This window comes from Ictalurus furcatus, chromosome 26, assembly GCF_023375685.1.
Source record: "Ictalurus furcatus strain D&B chromosome 26, Billie_1.0, whole genome shotgun sequence".
In the NCBI taxonomy this organism is placed as follows: domain Eukaryota; kingdom Metazoa; phylum Chordata; class Actinopteri; order Siluriformes; family Ictaluridae; genus Ictalurus; species Ictalurus furcatus.
In genome coordinates this window covers 9,327,984-9,354,171 of record NC_071280.1, presented here as the reverse complement: position 1 = coordinate 9,354,171, position 26,188 = coordinate 9,327,984, and the positions used below count along the sequence as shown (strand labels likewise).

The following is a 26,188-nucleotide window of genomic DNA, read 5'->3' as shown; positions in this document are numbered from 1 at the left end:
CATCATATATAGCATAAATTAAATTAGAGAACATTTTTATCAATAGTCAATGTAAATGTTGAAATAAAATCAGAAGAAAATCGGCTTAATTGCACACAGGAGCAATTGTACGTTGGAAATATCATATAAATAACAAAAGTCCATAAAACAAACTTAAATTATATTCTGACAGTCCGTATTATAAAAATGAAGAGATAATAGTACCTGTTTTATAGTTAATTTCTTATTAATATCTGAAACAAATAATATGAAGCATTCCCATTCACTCCTAAAAGAATTTTATGAAGGATGTGCCTATGGGAATAAAATGTGCTACAAGGATAAGGAATAAATTTCATTTTTAAAAATTACTAATCGCTCCTGATGTTTTGATAAAAATGCAAACATTGTATTTATTGCTCTTTTAAAAGATCGTCATAAAAAAAATCATTCATCTGACATATTTTTGCATTATGACTCAATACCTCTGCATACTGCATAACTGCTTTTACATTTGCATACTAATTAGGGGAAGACTACAGAATCACTTATCGAGATGTATTAATGGTAACAAATGGAATATTTAATGCAATAAAAACTAGGACATGGTTGAGTGCTTAAGAGATATTAAAAAGTGGGCATTAAATTAATAAAACATCAACAAATATTAAGCCTTGAATAGCAGCAAAATGGCTTTGTCCACTTCTTATCTGACAGTAAAATAAAAAAGCAAAAGCCTGTAGAAAAAAAAAAAACCCATATGCATTAGTGAAATGAACACAACTCTCAAAGCATCAAGGTCATTACAGAAGTCCATTTAAAGAGACTGGCTTTAGAGCAGTTCTCCAGTTAGTGTGAATAGGTTGGTTTAAAAAAAAAACAACCAACAACTGGTTTTTAGACTAGCTGGTTTAGAAAAAAAGAAAGAAAGAAAAGAAAACAATGAAAACGTGTAATGCACCGCTAAAAATGAGGCAACTAGTTGCTAGTAGCAAGGCAGAGCAGTCGAGTTTTGTTGGATTTCAAACCAAAGGAAAGCTACGACAAGTCTCAAGCCTCATCCCTAATTTTAACTTTTTTAATCTCCTCGTAAGTTCACAACCATGAGATCAGGTTAAATTAACACATACAGTATAGATGGTACATGTTCTGACCTACGGTATTCACCCCCGTGAACTATTCCACATTTGGTAGTGTTACAACATGGAACTGAAATGGACTTAACTGTGATTATGTGTCATGATTCTACACAAATTAACCCTTAATATTTAACCGGCAGGAAGTCAATATAGTTAGCAAAATTATTTACAAGAATAACCATAAAAGCTGTGATTGCATAAGTATTATTTATAATTATCTGAATGGAGTTGACCTGTGTGTAATTAAACTGTCACGTGATCTCACCCTATTCCTGAACCCAGAGTTTATTAGAGGACATACCTAAACAGACAGCATCATGAAGACGATCAAAACAAGTCAACAAAGTTCTGGAAACATATCAATCAGTGGTTTGGTTATATAAAAAAAAATAATATCCCAAACATCCCATGGAATACCATTCAGTCCATTATGTAAAAGTAAAAATGTGGCACAATCATGATTCTGCCAAGAGGAGGCCGTCCACCAAAAGTCAGTGACTGGCTAAGGAGGGCATTACTCGAGTAGAGAAGCAACAGAGGCCAAGGGTAACTCTCAACATGATGCTACCACCACCATGTTCACCATGTTCTCCTTTCCCCCAAACACACACTTCAAAATTATGATCTATTCTGTTTAGATTCATGACATGTAATCCCAATTTAGTCCATTTCAATCCCAAACTGCAACACTTCACAGTGTAGAAAAGCATTATCTACTAGTATTGTCTTCCAGTTACTGAAGAGCTCATGAATTGTGCAGTAATCTTTGGACACAGTGAAATTTCATTTTTTAAATTGGAATGCAATCTGACTGACTCTATGTTTAGGGTGTCCAGAAAGGATAAACTAGTAAGCTACTACATATGTGAGCTCAAGTTACATCTTTCGGTCTTTAAAAGAAGAATTTAAATAAAGATTTGGGGAGAAAATGGTTCAGGCCTTCACCGCTGAAATGAAAACAGGAGTGAGTGATTGGATTTGTAACTTTTTAAAAAAAATAAAAATAATGTAAAAGAACAAGCAGACTGCTGCACCTTGTCACCTGTGTCTAATCCAAGTCAACTGCGTACTAAGTACAACCGTTTTGACTGCTCATACTGCAATAACAACTTAACAGTCATAATAAACATTCTAAAAACGAATAGCTTTTGGCATGGTGTTGACATTATAATCACTGAATCAAACAAGAACAAACAGTCTGCTACACCCAGCACTTTTATATTTATACGTTAAGCATTCCCAAGGGAAAATTGTTGGCTTTTCGTCCATTCTGATCTTTGGGGATCAGGGCTCAGAGTCAGCTCTTGTACAACCCCCTGAAGCATGTGAGTTAAGGGCCATGCTTAAAGGCCCACTCAGCTTTAACCACTGAGGGGTTCATTCCCAGCCAAAATCCTGGCCTGTCATCTGATAAAACTTCAGATTGAAGGGTCTGTAAAAGTCCCTGAGCTTGTACAACACATCAGACGGTATGTGAGGATGAGCTCTGCCTTTTGATTTGCCAAGACACCTTGGCCTGCTGCTCCCCTCGGGCTTCTTTAAACATGGGAAGCCTTTAGTCTGGTTGAAGTAGAAGTGCTTGCTGGTGACTAGCCTCTTCAAGCCCAGAAAATCCTGCACTCGCTCCATCTCGCTCGCTGGGTCCGTTACAAGTCTCTCCCCACTCACGAACAGCAAGCGTGAGAGAGGAAAGTACCGGAGCCAGTTCTCCAGGTGCTTGGAGTAGATTCCAATGCGCACAGCACTCCATGATGTGTCAATCAGGCCCTTGCTGGAGTTTTTGAAGACCAGGTTCTGGAAGGAGGGAAGCCCTGGGTTTTTGGAGAGAGTCTGCGTGTAGTCGGAGACAGCCCGAGTGACCGGGTCCCGCACCACAACGATCAGTTTAGTGTTGCGGTTCATGTTGAAGATACGATGAGGGGCTTCTCGTGTCACAAAGTAGCTGGGGGTCTTCTCCATTGTGATCTGTCCCTCCAGAGTACGGGGCATTAGATTTCTACAACATTAAAATTCAGAACAGAATCTGTTAGCTCTGTCTCAAACCAGAAAAGAGGCGATAGAATACAAGCTGACATGAGAAATATATTACTGTTGTACAATATTTAATACAACAGAATGACCAAAAATCTATTATTTCCTGTATCAAACATTCAGACTGGAATCTTTATTGTTTAACACCCTGATTCCCATCCTGAAAATTAATTAAGGCTTTAGAGGTCATGTGTATGTTTGTTTTTTAGTTTAAAAATTGTAAATAAAAACAAAATAATAGGCAAAAGAGATATTCAAAAAATCTTTTGTCTTTACAGCAATAAATATTTCAAAAAGCTCTCGTATTTCTCCTTTGTTTGTTTTGCATTGTTTTTGATTCATTTTGGGGATAAAATTAATAAACAATCTTGAATGACCTGGATGTGTATCAACAATTACTGGGTAGATTAAATATTTTCTGTTATTTTCCAATTTAAGAATATTTGAATCACCTCGAATTTATTTCTGCATATGTTGAATCTACTTTTAACATATCCATCCATCCATCCATCCATCCATCTTCTACCGCCTACTCCTTTTCAGGGTCACAGGGAACCTGGAGCCTATCCCAGGGAGTATCGGGCACAAGGCAGGGTACACCCTGGACAGGGTGCCAATCCATCGCAGGGCACAATCACACACACACTACTTTTAGCATATCTTTCATGAAAAAAAAGAAAAAAAGAATATGGTTTTAGAGTACACATCTTAACCAGCGCCTGTAGAATGACCAATTTCTGAGCTGAACCTGTTTTCATATTTGGATTCATAAATGTCTGATTTCTATGTGAAACAAGTAGAAACCATTAAAAATGAGTCAATATTCTATTCTTTAATAGAAAATAAATTAATGTCGTGTTTTACTGTCTGCCAAGAAAAACACAAATTAAATCAAAAGCTGATTTCCTGTTTTCCCATTTTAATTTCGGAACAAAAAACAAATGAAATAATGTACACAGACGTTAAGAGTTTAGTGTTTATTGTTGCTATAAACTAATACACAAAATTATATACATGATTTTCACCGATAATGCTTTATAGAAGTGATATTATTTTATTTGTCTAAACTACTGTACACTTGACCACACATTTAACAAGTCAGCTTTGAGAATAATTACAACAGTCAAACTTTTGCAGTATGTTTTGCATTTAAAAAATATTAAATTCCCTCCTTATAATAAATATCTTACAATAATCTTTCTCATTAAGACCACCCATAGTTCTTCTTTTAATAACCCAAAGCCTTGAAATGACAGAAACATGGATATTTCCTTCATTAAAATGCCAGTCTAGTGATATGAAAGTCAGCGAGAATGAGCAGCTACAAATGAAATGTCTGGTTGGTTTCAAGAGCAAACCTCAAAACCTCAAGAATCTCTTAGCAGTAATTTCCTGTGGGATTTCCTACAAAGGACTACTAAATGATCTTTCCAAGTTCCCATCTGCACTAATTCGAGACCAGTTGTTCTTTGTGTCTTATGACAATCCTGGCTGTCATCAGAGGTCTGGAAACTGTTCTCAGTGCAGCGCAAAAACTTCTACTAAGAGCCACTAAGCTCTCTGAGTACTACTAAGACCATGGACCTCCTACACTGATAATATCACCAAGCTAATATCGCCACATCCATTGCCCTCTTTTTCTCTCTTTTCCACGATCAAGATTTTTCAAAAATGTCTCAAAGTGAATCCTAAGCAATGTATGGCTACTATCCACCATAAAACTTTGGAATATTACTTTTAAACCGTATCTGCAGTGTTGATGCTATTTATGCAAAGAAATGTTTTGTTCCAATGTCACGTGCACAACCATGTCTCATTATTTCCATTGTGAGCATATGTAGCAGATTAGCTTCTGGTTTGTCTGGGCAGGCACTCTGGTTGTGGTAAGCAGTCTCCTCTTTCTTTTCTTTTTCTCTTTCCAGCTCTGTGATTAACCAGCGTGTCATTTGTACAAGGTTCATATAGAATATTTCGGTGCGAATCTCCATTTAGCTTCATTGCATGAAAAGTTAGCATAGGTATCACAGACCATAGATCAGTACACAGATATCACAGTGACAGACCATATGATCTTTTCATGGACAAGATAAAGACTAACGTTAAGCATCAGCTTAGCAGGAACATACAGTACATCATAGTCTATGGACCATTATATCTACATGCAGAAATCTGTTTCTGTTTACTGCTTCAAATATCTGTATCTGAATGTGGACATGGTCTAAATAGGAAGAGGTTTATTCATCTAAATGTGAATCCCACTACTATGCTCTCAAACAAACACTAGACAAAACCTAAGGCTGATGGAAAATGCTGGAAAATCTACAGTATATTTTATATGTAAACAAATAGCACAAATAATAATTCACAGAACCTAACTTTATTCAACTTCTAAACTTCTACAGCTTCTCAAACGCAACTCGGGTTCATAACTCTCCCAACCAGATTCCCTGTGGACCTTTCTATCTAATACAACTGAGGAAGCTAGCTAACTATCTTTCAGAATACAATGGCTATGTCTCGATCAGCTCCCTAGGTTGTGAATCAGTATACTCGTGTACCCGAGTTTGGGCACTAGTAAGGACCCTGGCTCACTACACACTGGGACTCTGATGTGTCACTGATTTGGAAACACAGTTACATACTCTCATTGTAAAATGTCACCAAAAATCGAAAATGTACAAATATTTCAGTTTTATATGTTAACTTGATCACACACATTTCTGTCATGGTACGTCAAGCAGGATTGTAGGCTAGCTAGTGGATTAATAATTTTAAAATCATTAAACACTTAAAATCGTTAGACTCAAACAGACCATATAAAGAATGTTAACATTCTATATAACGCTAACATAAGTAAACATTTGAGAGCTACGGCAATAACAAGCTGCTTACATTTGTAGATGAAGTTGGCTGAGAGTTCGTCCACCATTTGTTTTGAGCTGAGAGGCTTCAGAAAACTGTGATGTCATTTCCAGTAAGGGAACACAGTGAGCATCGATGCGCACTGGTTTTTGTGGTGCATTGTGGGATTTTTTTAGGGAGTGAATGTTCCAGTGAGCTGGAAGGATTCTGCGATTGAGACAGCGCTTACTCCTTGATCAGTGCCCTGACTACTGAACTAGGGAGCTGATTGAGACGCACCCAATGTTATCTTCCACAATCCAGAGGCCTGTTGCAGGAAGCAGGTTTCGGTGGCTATCCAGGTGAGTTTGCGTTTAGTTACACTACATGGCTACCCTGCTCCGGAGCACGTTTTATTCTGGGTAAGAAAACGCAAACCCAAATTGGACCAATCAGCTGTGAGCAAAGTGACATAAATCTGGCGCATGCAAGTTAACCCTTTAGTGTTTGTAACGATCACTTCACCGTTTGTGGAGAATCCCATGGAGCTCGGAGCGCAAATAATAAGAAGGGCACTTCGAAGGGAAAGAACTTTTAGGGGCAGACACAATCCCCTGGATTTTTCCATTGACCATCTACATGAAAGATATGGATTTTCAGCAGATGGTTTAATTTATCTCTGCCAGCTTCTTGAGCCGCACATTAAAAATCTGACCTGCCAAAGCCACGCCCTTAGTGTACCAAAAACAGAATGTATTGCTTTGCAGTTCTTTGCAAGTGTTACATATTTGCATGTGGTGGCATTATTCCTGTCCTAATATATTTTCACGAACTGATATTTATTTTATTAATATTTAATTAAAACAATATATTTATGTTAAATGAAACTGCATGAAATATGTTGGGGTTATAAGTTTTCAATCCGTTTATTCTCATTGTGAACCTATAAAAGTAAACTTACACATTTACACAATCAGTAACGTTCCGCTAGCAATTTTGCCGAGCTTTGGCATCCACAATGGTGTTGCTTTTTAGGGTTATATTAGGTTTAAATTCCTCAAATTTCCACATCATAATTTCTTGCTCTTCAACTGGAAGTATACACACCTGCTTTTTTCCATGTTGAACTCTTTTGGCTGTATGCTGCAAACATCTGGCCTTTATGTGCATGCGCATGCTGAGTAAACATTGATTCAGTGTTAAAACCTGGGTTGATCGAGAAAGTAACCAGTGTCCTAAAACTTGTTAACCGGTTTGGATTTTTTTGGTTTTGTCAACTCAAAACTTACTTTGCAACTCTGAGTTTGTTCAACTCGCTTCCTGCAACAGGCCTCTGGGATCTCGGTTGACAACAAGCTCAACAATTCACATTTTGTAAACAATATCCAACTAATGATATTTGATCTGATTTTCTGAAGATCACACACAAAATTTGTAAATGTTCTAATGGAATAACATGAGCATGGAGGCAAGCAGAAAGTTTAGTTTCTCTCAGAATTAATGGCTTCATGTTTTTGTTCTCTGCCCAGTTTCTCGAGTGCTAGCACTGTTTGGCTGTGTGTGCATACACATGTCTAAGTGTGTGTTTAATTCAGTGTAATCAAGCTAATGGAAGCCATAGTGGCGCTCGCCTTGTCCGCTGACATCATGTTTACTTTGGGGAGAGCTAGCATGTAATCAGCGAATAGTTCAGACACTCTGCCAGCTCTGGAAAAAGGCCCATGCACTCACCCGTCCCACCTCTTCATCTTCAAAGCTAAAAAGATAAAAAACCTCTGCCAGCCTGGTCCACCTTCACTAAATAACCTTTTATTCTACACTAATTTTGTTAGTCCTCTTACATAAGAAGCATAGCTGTTGTTTATCAAGAAGCATCTCCAGCTGCTGGAGTGATAAGATGGCAAGCAACTGTGCTGTTTGTTTTGATCACACCTAGTGTTAGTGGTTTGTATGCGGGTCAATAATGCTAGCCTCAGGGCAAAGCTGCACAGATGTGTGTACCAGCATGACGCCTGGCTGTCAGATAGCGTTCTGTTTGCTAGCCAGTAGCCAAGTATGTGGCCTTGCAAAATGCATGTACAGTTAACGAGTGGCAGATTAGGCTAGAGTGGACAGTAGTCGGACTAAAAAGTCTAGACTCAACACTGGCACAACTGTCTTTCTTCGAGAGCCCAAAATCAGCAATGTTCTCAGGGTGCCCTATTCCCATCTTTCTTGAAGGTGATGGTAACAAATCCCAGGTTAGGGTTTGTATGCAGGACAGTTATTTCGCTCTTCCAAGGAAGCATTTGGTTAAGATCAGGTAACAGCAATGTTTTAAATGTTTTAAATGAATACTGCGACTGGAGATTTGACAGAAAGCAGAGTAAGATGCTCCTTGGTTCCTCTTTGGGTTAACTACAATTTGTTTTTTATTTGAAATTTTTATTTGACTTATATGATAAAGCGTGGATTATTCACCAGGAAGCCACGGTGGCTTAGTGATTAGCACGTTTGCCTCGCACCTCCAGGGATCGGGGCTCGAATCCTGTCTCCGCCCTGTGTGTGCAGAGTTCGCATGTTCTCCCCATGCTTCAGGGGTTTCCTCAGGGTACTCCAGTTTCCACCCCCAGTCCAAAGACATGCATTGTAGGCTGATTGGCATAATGTGTGAATGGGTGTGCACGCACATTTGGGATAGTGCCCTGTGATAGGTTGGCACTCTATCAAGGGTGTCCCCCGCTCTGTCCTCTGAGTTCCCTGGAATAGGCTCCAGGCTTCCCACAACCCTGTGTAGGTACAGCAGTACAGAAAGTGGATGGATCATTTACCGACTGATTGCCCACCTGCTCCATTACCTCAACACTCAAACACCAAAGACATGTATTATGTCCTTAAGTAATACACTTTTCCCATGCATTTTCATATATTTCCATAATTTTGGGGATAGCAGTTGCCCACAAAGATAATAAAGCATGGTACATATCCACAAAGCACTACATTTAACATAGTCTGTCCAGCCATTCTACCCATAATGCCGATTACAACTGATCCTCACCATCTGCAAATCCCAGTTCAAGTTAATTTTGGCTGGAAAGCCCAGAAGAGTCTTTAGATTCTTTAAACAGGAGCTTCCCAGATCTCGTGCCACTGACACTGTGTGAAAAATGGCATCTGCCAAAACTAGCCTCGTTATTTTATGTTTTCTTTTTTTATTCGTCAAAGGAACTGATCCAGACGACACACCCCTGAGTGTCTGATGCTCCCCCAGAGGTTCATGTGCCACATCTGGAAGTAATGGGCTTCAGACAGGAACCGGCTGGGAAGAACGGATGGTGGTAGAGGAAAAGTAGCTTGAGATATAGTGACTGAAGTTTGGAGTAGGATTTTGAGTTTATTAACTACCTATGCAAATTTCTACGGATCTAATTAAGAGAAATTCTTAAGACATCATTTTTCACATCTTCATTAGTGATTACTTTTTATAAGTAACACATGATGGGAATAGCTGTATTGGGCTGTCTCACCACCCCAATGTTGATTCTTTTCTGGCAACAGCATAGCTCAAAGTGTTATACCTCTTATACCACAGCAATGTGCCAATTATTACAATTTTGTAATGTTATTGAAGGTGACTGCTACAAAACACTTGAAATTGAACCACATCAACAATTAGACGTTTTTCTTTGTTAAATAAAAGCACTTTTATAAAAATCTTTTTTTATTAGCCTTAGATTTTGTTGAGTGCCGCCTTACAAGTCCCTGAAGAGTAACATAGAGTATATCATTATTATAAACTCATGATGAGGGGCATGGTTGCTTAGAGTTTAGCACATTTCCCTCGCATGTCCAGGGTTGGGGGTTCGAATCCCGTCCCTGTGTGCACAAAGCTTGCATGTTCTTCCCAGATTTGGATTTTCAACATGTACGTAGTGTGTGAATGTGTGTGTGATTGTGTCCTGCTACCTTGTGCCCCAAGTTCCCTGGGATAGGCTCCAGGCTCTCTGCAATCCTATGTACAGGAAGGATGGATGGATAAACCCATCAATAATGTTATAGCCAGAACTACTGTCAACACTGCAGTTATAGAAAATGAATCCACACTTTATGATTAGAGAATTCAACGAATACCAATAATTAATATCAAGCCTCTGTAGACTTTTATTATCTTAGTCCTATAAGGTTCTATCTAACCAAGTCAAAACCTTATAATATTAAGGTCAAGAACCTACATGAAGCGAAACAACACCGCTATCTTTGGGACACTACTCACTAAGATGGGTTCCCACCATCAGAACCCTCTCCGTTATCCACACTCTCCTTCATTATCTGTTGAGAAACCACCCAAAAGCCTTTAAAGCAGCTCGTGTAAACATGGTATCAGCCTAAGTGCACTGTAAATGTACTCTGGAGGACACAGGCTTGTCATTATGGAGGCAAATGGAAGCTTCTAGAGACTGGGAGATGCAATTAAGAGTCAGCTGGAAATGCAACAAGCAATGGCCATAAAAAAAAAAAAAATGAAACAAACATGTATGAGGAGGATGGCTTTATTTGTTAGCATGTTTAATTGTGAGCACGCATGGTTTAAAAGGCCAAAGAATTAATAATCTGGGTTGGATCAATTTTAGGAAGCAGATTAAAGGGATTATAAGGCTGCAGTATGAACATGACATTAGCACTTAAATACAAGCCTTAGGGTCTGTGTCATCAGTTCATGGAAGACACTTCCTCAGCACTAATGACAGTGTCGTGGGTGTGTGTGCACTTTACACTCCAGTAAATGGAAGCAGGGAGTTTGAAAAGGCATACTTAGAAGAAATATATGAAGGGTGTAGAGGACTAAAATATACTAAGATTGACATCACTGCATAACACAAGGATAAATTATAAACAATATACTAAATGGCAGTGGGATTGTGTGCATTCTGCTAGTGTGTGTGTGTGTGTGTGTCTTACTAATTACCTCCTGTCTTTTCTATCTTATGAGAAAATCAGTAGCTACCAGCTGCAAAGATACTCTTCTCTGAACTCGAGTGTGTGTGTGGTGGTGGAACAGTGGTTATCACTCAATTTTCATTTCTGATTGCAGACCCAGATAACTTCACAAGACAGAGGAAAACCCGGGATAGGCTGGAAAAACTCACCACTTCCTCCTCCCCATGTCAACGTTGTGACATCTCACCATCTGATAACAATCACTGCTACTATGTTATCCTGTTCACAGTCTTGCTTTGTAATACCCAGCAAGGCTTTGATCAAAAGGAGATAATCAGGAAGTTAACATCCGTATATGAGTAATTCCTACAGGCTAATTAGACGGCCCGAGGAAGTATGTTCTGTCACTCCTTCCTCATTTTCATTTCCTCTTCTTGCCCGAAGCTCTAAATTAGGTTATTTTCAACAAACACTTGACATCTGATGTATTTTTGGTTGAACGGATGTGAAGTACATACAGTGGGGGAAATAATATAAAGAATTCACAACATTGAAGTACATAAATAAAGTTATGTGTAATAAAGTGGAATGACAAAGGAAAAGAGTATTGAACACACTAAGAAAAAGCAGTTCTCCAAGGCAAAGTAAGACAAGGAACCAGCTGAAATCTGTAAGTAATTATACCTCCTATCTGTGAAAATTAATATCAGCTGGGTTAGTAAATTGATGGTCTATAAAAAGGCTTTTCATTACCAAGGTGTCACACAAGAAACATCTCATGATGGGTAAAAGCAAAGAACTCTCCCAAGACCTTCAGAACCTTATTGTTGCAAAGCATATTGATGGAATCAGATACAGACGTATTTCAAAACTTCTGAATCCTCCAGTAAGCACCATTGGGGCCATTATCCACAAGTGGAAGCAACATCACTCCGTCATCAATAGTCCACGCACAGGAGCTCTTCACACGATTTCTGACCAGGGATTCAGAAGAATAGTCAGAAGAGTAGCCCAAGAACCTTGGACCACTCAGAAAGAGCTCCAGAAACACTTGGAGGCAGCAGGTGCCATCGTCACAGAGAAAACAATAGGCAATGCACTCCACTGCTCACGCTCACTCCGCAAGACTCCATTACTAAATAAAAGGCATGTCGAAGCTCGTTTACAGTTTGCTATAACTCATTTGGACAAGCCTATGAAATACTGGGAGAGTGTAGTCTGGTCAGACGAGAGCATAATATAACTTTTTCGCTGTCATATTACACACCATGTTTGCACATCACCCTAAAAACACTATACCAACAGTGAAGTTTGGAGGTGGAAGCATCATGGTGTGGGGCTGTTTTTCATCGTATGGTACTGGCACACTTCATATAATTGAAGGAACGATGAATGGAGCCCTTTACCGGGAGATTCTTGAGAAGAATCTGCTGTCATCCACCAGGATGATGACGATGAGACGTGGGTGGAGCTTCCAGCAGGACAACGATCCAAAGCATACAGAAAAGGAAACTCTCAATTGGTTTCAGAGAAAAAAAATCAAGATGTTAGAATGGCCCAGTCAATCACCTGACTTGAATCCAATTGAACAAGATTTAAAGACAATATGTTTAGAAGAATGGGCCAAAATCACACCTGAATACTGCGGATGATTAATTTCTTCATACAGGAAGCATCTTGAAGCTGTCTTTACAAACAAAGACTTCTCCACTAAGTATTAAATACATTTCAGTTAGCGTGCTCGAATATTTTTTTTCCTGTGTCATTCCCCTTTATTACACATAACTTCATTTATGGACTTTAATGTTGTGAATTCTTTATATTTCCGGATTTCTTGAGTTAATACTGATGCCTGGTGAAAATTTCATGTGAATGGCCTCAGTGGAAATATATTTACTGAAAAAAAATGTTGACACGTCCAATATTTATTTCCCCCACTGTATGTGAAATGTATAAAACAAACATGTGACAGCATTACAGACAGAATTCATCTGCAATTCTCCTATTTATAAGTCTCTCTGCCAGTATAAACGAGTGAACGTACACTACACAGAATTCCTGAAATTCCTAACTGACCATGAGATGCCTTAATGAAATAGTAGTACTGGACTGAAGGAAACCGCTTCTTTGGACGTGGTTAAACAGCCCACCCTAAGAGAGTTTGCGTCCTTGGAAAACATCAGCCAGAAACACGTCTGTGTCCAGTTCTTTAGAAAAAGTGTGTGTGTGTGTGTGTGTGTGTGTGTGTGTGTGTGTGTGTGTGCGTGTGTGTATATATACATTGTATGTGAAAAATAAATATAGGGGAAAGGCATATGGGTAAAAAAAAGTGCAAAAACAGAGAGAGTGAGAGAGAGACAGACAGAGATTGTGAGCGAGACAGACAGACAGAGAGCGTGAGAGAGAGACAGATGAATTCACAACCTAATTCATAATAAGTCGCACATCTGTTGGAAAAAACAAGTCTGATGTAGCTTAAAGGAAAAACCCACACTGAATGAATCCTTATAATTAATACGTAATATTCAATGTCATCCGTTTTATTTTGTCACCTGGGAAACATGTAAATATCTCATGTAGCTTCTGAACACTACTAAATGAATAAAATAAGATCTTTAAACAAAATAATAACAATTTACACAGAACATCCTGTTCAAAGGTTTATATTCCCCTGGCCCTTACTGTATCGTTTTGCCTTCTTGTGCATCAGTGAATGTTTGCACCTTTTGCAATAGTTGTGAGATGCAATAGTTGTGAGATGCAGAAGATGCTGGAAAAGTAAAGAATGTGCAGGACCTGGAGGATTTTTCTGAAGAACAGTGGGCAGTGTAACTGCTCAGGACAAACAAGGGACTCATGAACAACTCTCACAAAATATAAATACAGTCGTTGATCATCCAGGTAACGACATGTAGTATTAAGAATCAAGGGTATGTAAACTTTTGAACTGGTTCCTTTGTGTAAATGCACTTAATATTTTTTTTATTTGTTTTAATTCATTAACATTTTGCAGCTTCTGCAAGGCATATGTGCACTTATGAGCGCAACTACAAGTGTGCTACGTGACAAATAAGGACAAGGCAGTGTTATAAATAGGGAATGACGCAGTCATTGGACAGTATTTCAGAGTAATCATTAATATTATGGTATGGCATTATAGATAATGTCAAAACAACACCAACAACAATAAGTTGTACATGTTATTTAATGCCCCCTCTGTATGTAATGTGAAGTTACATACAGATACCATAATCTACTGAACAGTATGGTTAATACACCATGAATGTTTCATAGCGTTTCATCCCAGACTTTTTCTTGCGTGTCCCTTTGAGCAACACCAAACTTCCAACATACCGAAATATAAGTTATTCATTAAAGTAAAGCAGGGAGGAAATTCTTGTATTCTCAACACCAGCTAGACGTCTAATGTTTATTTATGAATAAGCTTCAAGTCACACACTGAAGTATCCAGATATGGAGTATAGCTCATTCTTCATGAGGGAATTTTGCCCTTGACAGTAAATCTTCCAAATAAACCCATGACCACATCGTAAATTTAATTACAAGCACAAAGCCAGCCAAGCACTTCTCTCCCAGACCAATACAGTACAATACAGTACAGTTCACACAGGTGCGTTCCACAGAGAAAGGGTCCTTCTCTACGTCCTTTTCCTCTTTACCCATGCATTCAAACAATGGTACAATGAAAGAAATGAAGAAAAGTGTGTGTGGGCTTGGCACATCACATTAAACTTGTCAATGGCTATTATCTATGCTCCAGTTACAGTTAGCAATTACAGATGACCGCCTACAATTTTAGCCTGGGCTGGGCAGTGTTTCTGATACATATATTTGAAATATGCGCTTCAAGTACAAATATATCATGGTCATAGAAGAAAATGCTTTTGTATTACAGAAATACGGAAAATAATTTGATTCCGGTGTGGGGTTTTGAGTCAGGCCAGACCTGGTTTATGTCTAGAAATTGCCTGCAGCACCAAAAAGAGCTTGTGAACAGCGCAGTAGGTTCTAGAAACAGTCAGGGAGGAAATGCAGAGGTATCCTGGACCTCCTGGAGGGACTGATTAACACAGTTCCAAACATGTCTTAACACAATGTAGTGCCTGTAAAAATCTCAACTTTTCATCTCCAACTGAAAACATGGAGCAAAATGAAGTTTACTGTATTGTAAGATGCAAAACTGCTAGTATGAGGTGAAAAGCAGTCTTAATGATAGATCCAGATAGATCTGAGTAACCTAGCCAGATGTATGTGGCACTAGCTAGCATTGCTGAGAAGCTGAAAAAGCTGTTCCTGAAGATTGACTGAACGAATAAATTATTAAAAATGAATTCTTAAGCTTTTCTTATCCTTATACAATACCTGAATATTTGCTACAATATTCAGCAGAATATTAAAAATAATAATAATAATCTGCCTGGGTAGCTATGATTATCTCTTTACAACAGACAGAGGGAAAATATAACATCACTTTAACATCTGTGCAACAGTAACAGGTTAGAAAGAAACAGAATAATGGATTGAACCTTCCTAATTTACTGGTTACTGTTTTCTGAAGAATAGTTAGTCTTAGCTATCATCCAGTAGAATTCTAAAATTAGCTTTAACAATGTAAGTGACATCATATCCCTGCTGAAACCCTCATAGAATTTGTAATGTTTTAAATGGTTAAAATGGGAATTATATGGGTCTTTACTGGTAATTTGTTGACTTCTATTGGTGGCATGTTATGCCTAGTAGATACCATTAAGGACCAGTAATAATGGTAAGGGTTTTAATGGTTAGCTGATGGTTTGTAATGGTATTTGTAGTGTAACCCATTAGAATTTCTGTGATTGTTTCTGTTGTTGTTTTTTCAGCAGGGCTTTAAGTGCAGTATTCTGTAGTTTATTTTGGCCCCTTTTTGGTTCTTTTGTATTAAATATCAAAGTACTTACCTACTAGAGTTTCCCTAGGGTATAATACCCTACTACAGTTGTCAATACTGTTGCCATTAATGGTTAGCTTACATGTTAGTTTTCTATCACAGTCCCAGTAGACTAATCACTGAAAAAGAACTCTGTTCAATGCAGCTGAGTTCAGTGAACTGGCCTCACAGGTTTCTTTAGCATTAGACCACCTGCGTCCAGATAACGCTGACCCCACTTTGACCTTATTCATGCTCAGACACTTGAGCTAATGTATTGCGTTTCTCCATTCGGGCGGGTTTGTTGAGGACGTGTGTTATATTTTGACTGTACTCTTCTAAACAGTCTTAATCAACTTAGCATTCATGTTCCAAATTGATGTACACTTACAATACAGATAACACCTGAAGCCCCAAGACTACACCACATGTTTACTTTTTTTCAAAAACTGACTTTGGGTCTCAATGTAAAACTACCCTTTGTGATGACAGCATACAACAGTTTTAATATGCTTTTGCGTATACTGCTTAATTATAATAATCATAATAACCCAACACTAATTTAACAATGACTGATTGTACCAGCGCTCAATGAAATTTGCTTGGCTGGTATATGAGTGTAATGGAGTCTCAAGGTTAGTATTGATAAATCATCTATCTCTGAACTCTGATAGCAAGACAGGACGAATCAGCGTCCATAAACATGATCGGTCAATGATGAATTTTACGTTAGTGACCAGGATATCTTGCTCGCAATCAGTAGTCTGGTATATTAGTGGAATCTACAAGGACATACTCAAAAATATGAACACTGTACAAATCCAGTAGAAACATTCTGGATGGAAGAATATTTACATAGACTGAGTAAACTGCTCATGAGTCATTTTGGCCACCATAATGATATATTTGAAGTTTATTATTTTGTGCGAACCAACTTAAACTAAACCACCGTTAGAGTCTGATGCATGCTAATGGCTTTTCAGCAATCCATTTCATCAGCAGATTCATACATCACTCTTGACTTTACATCAGTTTATGTCGATACTTCACCCTGAATCGACATGCTATTCTTTCTAGTGCTTACCCATGAAGAATATTCTGCTCATGCTTGTATCAGCACTTAGGACATTTCAGTCACCTTGTTTATTGTAATACGATGAAGCATCATTTGGTGTGAAGGGTAGATAACTAATGACGTGTCAAAACATTGATTCCTTTGACTCTAGGTTTGACTCTAGGTTTTTCTCCCCACCGAAAATCTATATTCATCAATCGGCATTGAATCATGTCACCCATAACAACTAATCTACAATCATGATGAGAAAATAGAAATTTAATATTGGGAGTACCATGTAAATGTACCATGTACCAATCTGTAAATAGCTGCAATCCCGAATTGCTGAAAACAGTTTATAAACACTGCTTATGAACAGCCATGCCGTAAAATGGAAGGTGGGAATAAATATTGTCTGGGGCAAGGAAATCAGTGCATTGACCTGTCAGTGGGTTCAATACGTGTGTGTGTGCGTGTGTGTGTGTGAATGTGTATAATTAACTTATTTTAAAGCAAGACATAACAGGTAGAACATGTAGAAAACGACAAAAGAAAAAAGGCAACGACGATTATTAAATTAGTTAAACATGTCTTCTCTTGTTTGAATAATATTTGTTTAATGTTTTTGTCCATTACTGACCTCTGCATTAAGCCAAACTTTGACTTGCCAAAAATCACATCGTCATATATTCCTAAAAACATGATATACAATATACTGTATATCAAGCTAGCTGTCTTTATGATATACATGTCTATTTCCATTATAAACATAGTGGAGATAGTGTCCTGGTTTGGGATTGCATGGCTGCTTCTGGAACATGCTCACTAATCTTTAACTGATGATGTAACTCCTGATGGTAGCAGCAGAATGAATTCGAAAGTCTACAGAAACATTCTGTCTACCAATTTACAGAGAAATTAATCCGATCTAATTGGGAGGAATTTCATCATGCAGTAAGACAATGACCAAAAACATGCTGCCAACACAACAAAGGACTTCATCAGGGGGAAAGAGTGGAAGGTTTTAGACTGGCCAAGTCAATCACCAGACCTTAACCCAGTTTCCCAACTGCATGCATTTCACGTCCTGGAGTAGAGACTGAAGGGAGAAACAAACAGCAACTGAAAAAAGCTGTTGTACAAGCCTGTAAAACATCACAAAAGAAGAAACCAACAATTTAGTGATGTCAGTGAGTTGCTGGCTTGATGCAGTTATTGCAAGCATGGGATATGCAACCAAATATTAAGTGTTATTTACTTTAATTTACTTTAAGACTTATCGGTTCCTATACTTTTGCTCAGCTAGAAATTGGGTGGTCTGATAGAAAAGGTCATATGTTTTTTGTTGATTAACACATCTAGATGTAAATACCAGGAAATAAAAGCAGAAATCCTAAGCTCTTGTCTCATGTCCATATTTCTCAAATCCACATGCCTTTGGTGTATAGCATAAACAAATGAATTGGCCTTGTTGTTTCAATAGTTTTGGAGGGGACTGTACATCCATCCATCCATTTTCTGTACCGCTTATCCTACACAGGGTCGCGGGGAGTCTGGAGGCTATCCCAGGGGACTCCTAGTGATTTTTAGTTCTAGTGATTTGTTGTTTTTTTTGTTGTTCCTATCACGTATAAAAATACTTATTAGAATATCAGTAATTAATCTGCAAGGTTTTCTGTGCAAGGTTTTCATTGTGTTAAAAAATTATCTTGTTCACTTGTAGTGTTCTACCATAATTAAGTGACATTTTAAAGTTTTATATATGTTTAAAAGTGCATTTCTTGTGTCCCATTCACTTGAATGAACAAAATGGTACATGTCAAACTTAAACTGTATTTATTTCCAACAACACAGCTTACAGCCTCCTAACCAGTAACGACATCTGATGCAGCACTGAGCACCTCGCAGGTTAATGACATCTCGTCAGACAACAGCGTAATAAAGTCAGGTAGGGAGGGATCCATGAGCAGCTGAAGCTCACATGGAATCGATTTGGAGATAACTTTCACACCAGCTGGGAATTTATGGAGTCGTGAAAACATAAAGTGGTTTTACTGCCGTGGTTCAAGAGCACCGGAGTCACATTGATAGAAACAAATCTGGAAGTTTCTTGTGGCAAATGCAGGCATTTTGCTTATTTTACTGTAATGGTAGACCTGCAGTATGTGATAATGTGGGTGAGGGAAAGGGGCATTTAATTCCAAACACACACACACACACACACACACATACACACAGAGTGACTACTTCCTTTATCATTTTAGACTTTCATCAGCTTTAGTCCCAGTTTCCAGCTGGCAAGCTCAACACCTGACCTGTCACTAAACACACGCCCATACGCACATGCACACACGCACGCGTACACACACACACACACACACACACACACACACACACACACACAGACACACACAATCTCACTGGTGTTGACAGGTCTGGCATCTGGTTATGGTCCCCACACAAGTAGTGATGACATACTGTATGTATGTATGTGTGTGTGTGTGTGTGTGTGTGTGTGTGTGTGTGTGTCACTATTACACAAGGTCATTCTACCAAAAAGAAAAATATATAATCCAAATAATACAACCTCTGTTTACAAACATAACTAAAAATATTTGCAGGACGGTCTGAATAGTCATATCCCTATCAAGCCAGGTGTGTGTCAGTCTTGTTCCTAACACTGTTAGCGAGAGAGAGAGAGAGAGAGAGAGAGAGAGAGAGAGAGAGAGAGAGAGAGACATTTAGGTCGATAAACAGTCTTTTTATTGGCAGCAGACTGAATGTCTTGCCAATGAGAGAGTGCTCTAAGCTGTGGATGTTATTGGCAAGTGATATTAATGAACCGACCAGAGTGACAAGGGACAAAGATCAAAGACACACACACACACACACACACAAACTGAACATACACTTAACTGGGATCCTCCAGAACAAAGGTAAGTATGAAGAAATAAAGCTGTCTAGATTTATTTGCTTAAGAATAAATGTGGTGCTCTGTTTTTTTGTGCTGTATATGCGAGTGTAACTGTCCATACAGTACATCTCCCCATACTGAAGCCAGAGTGACTCATTTAACCAAGAAAAATTTAACTACACAGACACTTCTTTAGTTCCACATTTTCTTTCCTCACTACCTGTACGTCATAACAGAGCGGATATGAAAACCATAGTCTGCATACGTTAAACAGCTACCTCATCACATAAGATTACTTCCAGATTACTTACAAAAGTGCAATAAATTAGGATTACTTCCCAGAGAGTATCATTTTGCCTGCCAGAGCTAAAGCAGAGTCCCGGTCTACACTACAGCTGTCTCCTGGTGTACTAGATTGGTGTTTACGAACCCTGTTCCTATAGGGAACTTTCCTAAAGAGATCAATCCCATTCCCACATAACAGCTCGAAATAATCAGTAGCCTATAACTCATTAGCTATGAATATGAAATGAATTCTCCAGGCATACGATGTTAGATTACGCTGTAAGACCAGATAGACACAAAGCTATAATTATCTCTAGCCTACAGTATTCATTTGTGCTGGGAAAAAGTCATAAGGAAGCATCAGAGTAGATGGGAAATGAGGAAATAAAGCAAAAACAACTAGAAAAAGTGCGCACTACTGTACTGTTTAATCAACACCATCATAAACAAACAATATACATACTAATAGCCTTACAACTACTTTATAACACAGTGCTGCTAAATTCTTTAATATGATTGGTTGCCAGGCAAATCACAGCTTTATATTAATGCACTCCTTCTAATACATTACAGTTTCCATAGCAACAGCTAATTCACAGGACCCTACGTGGCAGATACTCCACATAAGCTATAAAGAATTTTTTAATTAGCTATCTTTAATATAGTGAGGATTCTGTAAGGGGACTATTTAACATTCAAGGAAGGAGTCTCCAGTGTCAGCCATTTATGCCATGGGTCTTCAGGACAGAGGACTTTGTACTTTCTGATTTCTCTGTAACATGACAATCTGCATTTTTTTTTTTTTTTTTGGTCTTATTATCTCCAAGCAAGAGAAAAAAAGAGGTTGGTGAGGGAATTTTTAGCTGTTATAAAATAAGTGATAACAGGAGCTAACTTGTTTTGCGGACTTTCCACCACATTAAACATACCCATAAACTGCTAAAAAGTATGACGTGTCAGTCTTTAATGAACAAATACGTCATTGCTGCGAAACTGCTGTGTTATAAGAGAGACACTTTGTTTAGATTTTCCAAAACAATCTAGCGTCATAAGAAAATGAAAACATTATGGGCCTTCACACTTAAACGTGTTTTGATCCTAGTTGTAGGGTTCTGAGTGAAACTCTAACACCAAAACCAGCCATTTCGAAAGAATTTATAAGGTTTGGTATGAGCCGTAGCATGTCTCACAGTAATGAAGTGATTCACAAAAACAACCACAAGCACGCAGATTCCAATCTGAAGCATCTACTTTGGGTTTCTCCTTAATCTGCCACTGCGCCATTGAATGAGGATGATGTTAACAATTTCTGAAGAAAGGATGAGGTTTTTTTTACTCGTCATATCCATGACTCTAAAACGTTTTGCCTTCAAACTCAAACTGCTGCTATTAGACTTCGGTTCAAATGTACAGAGCAGCCATTGCACATATTCCAGCTTCCTCAACAAATTATATGGTGCTTTTCAACTGCACGGTACGGCTCGACTCGCTTTATGGGGGCTTTCCACTGTTGATAGTACCTGGTACCTGGTACTTTTTTTAGTACCACCTCAGTGAAGGTTCCAAGCGAGCCGAGCCGATACTAAATGTCAGCCACGCACTGAGGGAATAGGAAATTCTCCTTAACGAGTGGTTCCGTATTGTGCCTGAATAAATGTGTGTCATTTAATACATACTTTGCGTATGGTAATATTCTATTAATTGAAAATGATCTATCATTTAACTCTACGTATACGTAGACTACCGTAGACTACGTAGGTGCTAGAACGCCGTAATTTTACATCCTTAATAGGGTCCATGTTCTGTGAACAAGAATGACATTTGGAATATGGCCTGACCGTGTATTTGTACAGGTCTTCAATAATACATTATTCCTGCGTGAAGGTGAGTGGAAGATGGCACCCGCGTAGAGGTGGCCCTAAACTGCAGTGGAAAATCAAGCTCGGAAAAGTAAAGTGAGCTGAGTCGAGTCGAGCCGTACCGTGCAGTGGAAAAGTGGCTATAGATTTGTTGGAGAAGTTCCATCATCGGCGAGAGAACATGTGAAGCAATTAGCATACCCATCACTCCTGAATGAACATTTCATGCTATTTGGAAGTAATAGATTGACTCACTACCCAAACCACAAGCACAGATTCTAACAAAAAGGATCTACTTCAGGTTCTTCTGTAATCTGGCACACTCCTCCACTGAATGATGGTGGCCACCAATTCTGAAGGAAGGATGGGTGTTTCATGTCATATTGAAGCAAACACACTTTTTGCTGTAGATCTTTCTTAGACAATGCACAATTTTTGGTTTATCTGTCAAATTATAGATTTGTTGGAGGACTTATTTGGTCAGTAAAGGCAGGTAGCATCAAGTAGTTATGCTGCTTTCGACTAAAGATTTAACTTGGAAATTCCTCAACCCCAAGTTCAGCATACAGTATAATGTCATGTGAATATGGCTGCTCACACAGTCAGCACTAAATAAAACATCACTACTTTAAATGAGTTAATAGTAGTGTGTATTTTAGATCAATCAACATTTTCACATTAGTTGGTTAAGTCTTAAACATTAACCACACAGTTTGTTCTTTTGAGAAAGCAAATACATCATAAACGCCATCCAGCCATTCATTTTTCATTCTGCTTATCCTACTCACAGTCACGGGAGTGCCTGGAGCCTATCCCAGGGGACTCAGGGCACAAGGTGGGGGACACCCTGGATAGGGTGCAAACCCATCGCAGGGCACAATTGCACACACATTCACACAATACGGACAATTTTGAAATGCCAGTCAGCCTACAGTGCATGTCTTTGGACTTAGGGAGGAAGCCAGAGTGTCTGGAGGAGACTCCCGAAGCACAGTGAGAGCATGCAAGCTCCACTCACACAGGGCAAAGGTGGGATTTGAACCCCAAAACCCAGGAGGTGCAAGGCAAGCGTGCTGACCACTACTTTTTTCATTGAAAATTACGTGATTGCAAGTTCAGTCTTCCCATTTCTGAGTTAAGTTGAATGCCGCATTAGCACTGGCGCCTCATCACTCCGGGAGACAAGCAAATGTTTTGAAACACTATGGACCTTGTAGTTACTTATAAGGCTCTGCTTGCAACCAATTAGCACCAAATTTTATCCACCAATTCGGAAGTCATAAAGTGACTCACTAACACAACCACAAAAGACACAGATCCCAACAAGGATAATCTGCCAATGCTTCACTGAAGAAAGGTGATGTCACAGGATGGATTGTGTCATAGCCATGCAAACACACGTTTTCTATAAGTCCTTAACAGTCCATTAGTGGTCAACATCATTAGTTTTCATGCTTCCAAACAGAAGGTTGACCAGGCTCTACCAGACTGATGCTACAAGACTAGAGCTTGGCAAAACATCTGGAGCAGCCGTTGCACAAATTTAGGCGTTCCTACCAAATTATAGATTTGTTGGAATAATTACATGGTCATCACAGAGAGCTACATTTAATAATTAGCAGAAGCTACCAGTCATTCCTGGATATAAGTAAGTGGTTTCTGCTTGCTTTTAAACACAGTGGACGGTGTAGTTGTAGGGTTCTGTTTGCCACCATATAACAAAAAATATTTCCAGTCAAAGAAATGTAACCATTTGTAGAAATTTGTAACCAGAACCATGCAGATCCCAATCTGATGGATCTGGTGCAGGTTCCTCTGTAATCAGCCCCAAAACCACTGGTGATGTCAGCAACTTCTGAGGGAAGGTTAGGTTTCCTATGTCATTCATGCAACCCCCCTTTACTTTGTAGGTCCTAGACTGTCCATTAGTGCCATGCATGACTAATCTAAATGTTTCCCAAAAGAAGTTTGACAGGTTTCCACCTTTTCTGGGACAAATCTCTAACTACAGCTTGGTTAAATCATCTATATGTTCCAAATGAAACATAGCACTGACAGAGTGGTAGACAGTGTGGTAGATCCCTCGGTTTCTCTGCTTTTGATGGAAATGGCCAGTAGCACATTGCTTGTATGTAGTTAATTTCCTTCTGAACTATTAGATATTGGGTTATGCGTCCCGATCTGCTGTTATTATGTGATTCTACTATTCAGTTGAACTTACGAATAAAATGAATCCTTATGACTGGGTTCAGAAACAATATGGCTATAATATCTTCTCATTTTCACCTATTCTTGAATGTTTTCATCCTTAAAAGTTTCGTAATGAAATCACAACAACACTGCATCAATGTTAGTTCCCCTGACCTCCTCTGCATTGTTTTTCCTCCTCCACACTCTGAGGCACGGCATATCGATTTTGTTATATCATCTGGGCTAGACTTGCCTTCAATTTGTAAAATCCAACGCATTGTTCTTTTGTGAAAAAGAAAATATTATAGACCTTTGCTAACTGGGTAATAAGTGTTGCGTGAACCGGTTTCTTCATTGTGATATCGGTTTCATCTACTTGGTTTTAACTGTTTTTTTTTTTTTAGATTGTTCCAAAACGTTAAGCATGCCTAGTTGACATTGTACAACTAATAAAATCTTATCTCTGTTATATTATCTATTACAAATGCTGATAAAAGTATGCACTCCAGAAACAAATTGTTCCTGGTAAATCTGTTACGAATTCTTTGGTTTGGCCTACCAGCAGAACAAACGAATGTTAACGAAAGATCCTCGTTTTCACTTTTAGATTGTGAGAGAAACAAAAATATTAATCCTTAATTAATGGGTCAAATTTACCCATTCAGCCATGTTCTATACCGCTTACCCTACACAGAGTAAGCCACTTACCCTACACAGCTTATCCCAGGGCGTAAACTCAGGACAAGGCATGGGGTGCCGACCCATGCGCACAATCGCACACACACATTTAACATTTATAATATACATTATCTCATTTTATACAACTATATATGTATATAGGCATATATACACATGGTCTATATTTGTATATGAGGGTTAAGGTCCAGCAGTGCTGGGATTTGCACTCACGACCTTCCGATCAGTAGTCCAAAGTCTTAACGACTGAGCTACCACTGACTCTCAGCGCATGTCTTTGGAATGGGGGAGGAAACCGGAGTACCCGGAGGAGTCCCCCGCAGCACGGGGAGAACATGCAAACTCCACCCACACTGAGTGAGGGCGGGATTCGAACCTCCAACCCCAAAGGTGTGAGACAACTGTACTAACCACTAAGCCACTACGCCCCCCTCAAATATTATAATATAATATTTACATGGCACATAATATTTATATTGCTCATATTTACATAGCATATATAAAATGGTTAAGTATGACAGTATTAAGTATTTTTTTTAATCTGCACTCACACCTGTTTACCTGCTAGTTGGAGCATCCTCAGGGATGAGAAGTGGTTTTGTGTGTCTATATATAGATGATTATAAATGTAATCATATTAAAGCTGGCTCATTTCAAATATCATATTTGTCTAGGAAACAGGAATGCTGAACTATGTGAGAACTGGGTGAGAAGTCCTCAGTGAGAACCCACCTGTACCACTCGAGTCCTTTATCGTAGAACCTGTCGAAGAAGTGCGGCTCTGCGCCCACAGCTCGGACGTCGGGATGCACGCGCAGGAACTCGAGCAGCGCGCGCGTGCCGCCCTTCTTCACGCCGATAATGACAGCCTGGGGAAACTCTTTAGTCCCGAAGCTGTCGGATACGGAAAGGTTGGAAACGTCCCCGGATAGACGTCTCGTCTCTTCTGCAGTGACTCGTGCTAGAAAGGCTCGCTGATTGGACGCGTTCCGGTCCTGAGGAAGTTGGGGTAAAGTTGGTCTGCGCTCGTGCAGCCGAATCAGGGTTAAATCGCAGTATCCGGTCAGACAGTAGAACACATAGGTGACCAGAATGATCATGGTGAAGAACACGGACACTCTGGAGGGCGCTTTCAGGTGCAGGTTACACCTTGTCGCCCAACATCCCATGGGTAGCTGTCCTTCTCAAGAGCTAATGCTGGAATCATGCCTTAAAGCCAAACGTGCAAACTGCTGACATGAAAGCTGTAAGAGTAACACTCACTGTCCTTCTTCTGCCTCTTAAATCACCTCTCCTCTAGCAGAAGAGTGCGCCATGTCGGGCTCCTTTCATTCAAACCTCAAATTCTAACTATTC

The 26,188-nt window shown here is 39.0% G+C and overlaps 1 protein-coding gene across 1 annotated transcript; it reads right to left on the bottom strand.

Annotated features, from left to right (window-relative positions):
• Positions 1–26,188, bottom strand: si:dkey-121b10.7 (heparan sulfate glucosamine 3-O-sulfotransferase 3A1). The gene is made up of 2 exons (XM_053615826.1): positions 25,565–26,188; positions 1–3,114 (listed from the first exon to the last, which is right to left on the bottom strand). Exons 1-2 carry the CDS (start codon positions 25,999–26,001, stop codon positions 2,496–2,498), a joined length of 1,056 nt encoding a protein of 351 aa, XP_053471801.1. The 5' UTR covers positions 26,002–26,188; the 3' UTR covers positions 1–2,495.

Coding starts and splice junctions, on each gene's coding strand:
- si:dkey-121b10.7 (XM_053615826.1), bottom strand. CDS start 26,001: ATGGGATGTTGGGCGACAAGGTGTAACCTGCACCTGAAAGCGCCCTCC. Junction 3,115..25,564: donor AAAGGACTCGAGTGGTACAG/GTGGGTTCTCAC, acceptor TTAATGTTGTAG/AAATCTAATGCCCCGTACTC.